This window comes from Terrapene carolina, unplaced genomic scaffold (genome assembly GCF_002925995.2).
Source record: "Terrapene carolina triunguis isolate 2854851 unplaced genomic scaffold, T_m_triunguis-2.0 Scaffold23375, whole genome shotgun sequence".
Lineage (NCBI taxonomy): Eukaryota > Metazoa > Chordata > Testudines > Emydidae > Terrapene > Terrapene triunguis.
This window is the reverse complement of record NW_020687726.1, coordinates 1-5,376: the sequence shown is the minus strand read 5'-3', so window position 1 is coordinate 5,376 and position 5,376 is coordinate 1. Positions and strand designations below refer to the sequence as shown.

The 5,376-nt window shown below is 53.6% G+C and overlaps 1 protein-coding gene across 1 annotated transcript; it reads left to right on the top strand.

The window, feature by feature from the left end:
* Positions 1-475: 475 nt before the first annotated feature.
* LOC115271460 (zinc finger protein 26-like) lies at positions 476-1,456 on the top strand (the record flags this gene model as incomplete). Its single annotated transcript, XM_029913986.1, has 2 exons — positions 476-602; positions 1,279-1,456. Coding segments are annotated over 2 exons (255 nt in total), but the record flags the coding sequence as incomplete, so codon positions are not given.
* Positions 1,457-5,376: the final 3,920 nt, after the last annotated feature.

Genomic DNA, 5,376 nt, shown 5'->3' with positions numbered 1-5,376 from the left:
AGCAGCCGGAGTGCTGGGGCCGAGGGGCGGCTCTGGGGCCCCGGGGCTGGGGGGCCCTGGCCGGGCGGACACGCGGAGCCGGGCGCGGCCCCTTCCCCCGAGCGAGGCCCCGGCCGGGCAGAGGAGCCCGGAGGCGCCTGAGCCGGGGCGGGAGCGGGGCTGAGCACAGGCCTGGGGCGGAGGCGGGGACTCCGGCCGGGGGGGAGGAGCCTGTTCCCGGCCCTGGGATTCGGGCCCCTCCCAGCGCCCCGCCCCAGAGCCCCGTGGGGAGCCGAGGGTGACTCCTGTCCCCGGCCAGCAGGGCCCCGAGTCCCTGGGGGGAGCTGTGCGGGGGTGGGGGGGAGTCTCCCTGGGTCAGAGCTGTTGGGCTGGGGGTTCCCTGGGAGTCGCTCCCCTAGAAACCGTGTCCCCTGCTGAGACTCCGGGCTGGGGGCTGGAGCGGATGGTGCTGAGTGTGTAACGCTTGTGCCAGCAGCTCCAGGTGGCGTTTGAGGACGTCGCTCTGTATTTCACCCGGGAGGAGTGGGAGCTCCTATCCCAGCCAGAGAAGCAGGTGTACCGGGACCAGATGCTGAGGAATTACCGGGTCCTTGTTTCCCTGGGTAAATACAAAATTTCCCATCCTTTACTCACACCTGTGAAATGTGTGTGGTCCCTCGATGCCTCAGCTGCCATGTGTCACCCAGCAACCCAGTGATGGCAAATGTCAGCCCCTTTTAGGCTGGCTTCCTGTTGAAGGAGAAGTCAGGGCTACAGAGCCTGAGGCTAATCTTAGTCCTGGCACAGGGGTGGTTGTAAACAGCACATGAGCAAATAAGGCAGAGAGAAAACTCTTCTACTGGTTGAAACAGCTCCTCACCTCCCCAGAAAGAAAGAACATCATAAATTCAACAAGCGCAACGTTGAACAATGCTTGGGCACCCTAAGCAAAAGAACTGATAAGTCTGTGTAACGGTGACACCTGCCGTGACTCAGTCCCCCAAAGCAAATTGAGAAGGGTCATAGACGTTGCTGCTTCAGAGTGTGAACTGAACTTGCCTGGTGGGAGACGGGAAGAAATCTCCTCTAAGGAAGGTTTATTTCTTTATTCTCCTGCTTGGGATCTCCTGCGCTTTCCTCTCAAGCAGTGTCCGGGATCGGGGCCTCGTCGCGCCCAGTGCTGCGCAGACACACCCTGACCAAGATTGGGGCCCTGTTGTGCTGGGCCGCACCAACGTATAAATGAGTCCCTACTCCCAAAACTTTGGTAATAAAACTGATTCTTTCTCCCCGAAACAGGCTATTCAGGTTCCACACCGGACTTAATCCACCGGATCGAGGTAGGCGAGGCAGAGCTCTGGATCCAGGATGCCGAGGACTCCAGGGAAAGCTCCGGGCCTGAGAGCTCCTCCTCAGGTGAGTCATAATAACCCAGTCCCTTCTGATTTACACACATGCTAGTGGAGTGCTCTTTAATGTAGAAGGAAAAGGCAGAGTGAGATCTACTAGCAGGGAGCTGAAGGGGACAAATGGAGACTGGGAATTAGGAGCCAATATTTATCTGGGAGCGGAATGATCCATTGGGAGAGCTCCCCTACGGACAGGGTGGATTCTCCATCACTGGGAATCTGTCAGTGAAGATAGAGCAGGGCTTTGAGAAAGAGACGCCCCAACTCAGCCAGGAGTTACTGGGCCAGAGGCAGGAATGGCTGGGGGAGCTTCTCTGGCTGGGATTGGCAGGAAGCCAGGCTGGATGGGCACAATAGCCTGTCTGGCCTTGATATCTATGAATCATAGAAATGTAGGACTAGACAGGACCTCGTTATGTCATCTAGTCCAGTCAGTCCCCTGCACTGAGACAGGGCTAAGTATTACCTAGTCCATCCCTGACAGGTGTCTGTCTAGCCCAGGGGTGGGTAAACTACGGCCCACAGGCCGCATTCGACCCGCCGATTTGCCACCCCGGTGGTGCTGCAGTCCCCGCTCCCCTCGCAGAGGGCTCTGCGCGCTGATCTTGCCTGTGGATACCTCCCCCGAAGCTCCCATTGGCCGAGAACGGGGAACCGCGGCCAATAGCAGCTTCGGGGGAGGTACCACAGGCTGGGGAGCTCTCTGCTCCCCTTCCCACAGGGCCGTGGTATTGGCCGCTTCCCCGAGCAGAGCAGCCTGGGGCCAAGGCCAGGGCAGGCAGGTAGGGAACCTGCCCTGGCCCTGCTGCCACCCTGGAGCCGCTCCAAGTAAGCAGCGCCAGGCCGGAGCCCACACCCTGAACCCCTCCTGCACCCCACACCCCAACTCCCTGACCTGAGCCCCCTGCCGCACCCTGTGCCCCTCCTGCAGCTCAACTCCCTGCCCTGAGCCTCCTGCCGCACCCTGTGCCCCAACCCGCTGCCCTAAGTCCACTGCTGCATCTTGCATCCCTCCCTGCACCACTGCCCTGAGCCCCCTCCTGCACTGTTCACCCCAACCCCCTTCCCTGAGCCCCCTCATACACCGCACATCCCCCCTGCACCCCAACCCCTTGCCCTGAGCCCCTTCCTGTACGCCGCACTCCCTCCTGCACTGCATCCTCTTGCCCCAGCCCTACAGTCATGGCCCTGCAAGCAATTTGCTCACCCCGATGTGGCCGTTGGGCCAAAATGTTTGCCCACCCCTGGTCTAGCCTGTTCTTAAAATCCTCCAATGACAGAAATTCGACGACCTCCCCAGGTAATTTGTTCCAGTACTTAACTACCCTGACAGTTTGGAAGTCTTTCCTAATGTCTAACCTAAATCTCCCTTGCTGCAATTTAAGCCCATTACTTCTTGTGCTGGCCTCGGTGGATAAGGAGAACAATTTATCAGCCTCCTCTTTGTAACAACCTCTTAGGTACTTGAGGACTGTTATCGGGATCCTCCCTTCCCCCATCCCCACCAGTTTTCTCTTCTCCAGATGAAACAAACTGAATTGTTTTCAATCTTTCCTCATGAGTCATGTTTTGTAGACCTTTAATCATTCTTGATGCTCTGCTCTGAACCTATCCAATTTGTCCACATCCTTTCTGAAGTGTGCAGCCCAGAACTGGACACAATACTCCAGTTTAGGCCTTACCAGTGCAGAGTAGAGTAGAAGAATTGCTTCTCACATCTTGCTTGCAACACTCCTGCTAATACATCCCAGAATATTTGCTTTTTTCCCCACAGTATTCCGTTGTTGACTCATATTTAGTTTGTGATCCAGTATAACCCCAGCGGATTTGCTTCAGTACTCCTTCCTAGGCAGGCATTTCCCATTCTGTATTTGTGTAATTGATTATTCCAACTGAAATGTAGTACTTTGCATATGGTCTTATTGAATTTCATCCTGTTTAATTCCGACCATTTCTCCAGTTTGTCAAGATCACTTTAAATTCTAATCCTGTCCTCCAACACGCTTGCAACCCCACCCAGCTTTGAATTGTTCATACATTTTGAGTATACTCTCCATGCCATTGTCCAAATCATTTCTGAAGATATGGAATAGAACCTGACCTAGGACGGATCCCTCTGGGATCCCACTCGATATGCCCTCTCAGCTCATTTGTGAACCACAGTAACTGCTCTCTGAGTATGGTTTTCCAACCAGTTGTTCACCCATCTTATAGCAGGTTTGCCTAGGCTATATTTATGTAGCTTGTTTATGAGAAGGTCATGTAAGACAGTATCAAAAGCCTCACTAAAGTCGAGTTGTGACATGTAATGCTTCTGCCCTGTCCACAAGCTTGTTACCTCTCAAAGAAGGATATTAGGTTGGTTTGACATAATTTGTTCATGACAAATCCATGTTGACTGTTACCCAGAAGGAAATAAACTAATAAATGCTTCCAAATAGAATGTTTAATTGCTTCATTATCTTTCCAGGTACTGAAGTTAAGCTGACTGGTCTGTAATTCCCTGAGTTGTCCTTGTATCTCTGTCTATAACAGCGTACTATAGTTTCCCTTTTCCAGTCCTCGGGTCTCTCTACCCTCCTCCACAAGTTCTCAGAGATAATCGCTAATGGCTCAGAGATCTCTTCATCCAGTTCCTTAAGTATTCTAGGGTGTATTTCATCAGGCCCTGCCTAATTGAAGACCTCTAACTTGTTTAAGGAATTCGTAATTATTTCCTTTCCTATTTTAGGCTCGGATCCTACCCCATTGACATTGATGTTCACTAAGGACTTGGCTACACTTGCAGATGTACAGCGCTGTGAGTTAAACCTGACTTCGTGCAGCTGAGTAGGGAAAGCGCTGCAGTCTGTCCACACTGACAGCTGCCCAGCGCACTGTCGTGGCCACATCTGCGGCAATTGCAGCGCTATTGGGAGCGGTGCATTATGGGCAGCTATCCCACAGAGCACCTCTTCCCATTCTGGCGCTGTGGGTTGTGGGAAGGGGGCGTGGGAAGGGGCATTCTGGGTCCTGTCCCAACGCCCCGTGATGCATCGCTTCACATCCCAGAAATCCCTTTGTTTCCGTTCACCTTTGGCGCCATCTTTCAACGGTTTCTGTGCAGCGCGATCTGTCTGCGGGAAATGGAGCCCGAATTGCTGAGGCGTATGCTGACGAGTCTCGCCAGCACGTCACGTTTGGCTGTTAAACTATTCCTTAAGATCCAAAGTGACAGTGAGAGTGAGGAGTCCGACGATGCTATCGAGCCGCGTAACGTGTACGACACGAAATTGCTTGTGGCATTCACGGACATGCTCAGCACCGTGGAACGCCGCTTTTGGGCTCGGGAAACAAGCACCGAGTGGTGGGATCACATCGTCATGAAAGTCTGGGATGACGAGCAGTGGCTGCAGAACTTTCGGATGAGAAAAGCCACTTTCATGGGACTGTGTGAGGAGCTTGCCCCCACCCTGCGGCGCAAGGACACGAGATTGAGAGCTGCCCTGCCAGTGGAGAAGCAGGTGGCTATTGCAATCTGGAAGCTGGCAACTCCAGACAGCTACCGGTCGGTCGCAAACCAGTTTGGAGTGGGAAAGTCGACTGTTGGAATCATGTTGATGCAAGTTTGCAAGGCCATTAATCGCATCCTACTCAGAAGAACCGTGACTCTGGGTAACGTGCAGGAAATAGTGGATGACTTTGGACAAATGGGATTCCCTAACTGTGGAGGGGCGATAGATGGGACGCACATTCCTATTCTGGCACCATCCCACCTAGGATCCGAGTACGTTAATCGGAAGGGGTATTTCTCTATGGTTCTCCAGGCGCTTGTGGATCACCGTGGGCATTTCATTGACATTAACACAGGCTGGCCTGGAAAGGTGCATGACGCACGCATCTTTCGGAACACTTGGCTGTTCAGGAAGAGGCAGGCCGGGACTTTTTTCCCAGAGCGGAAGATCATGGTAAGGGAAGTTGAAATGCCCATTGTGATCCTTGGAGATCC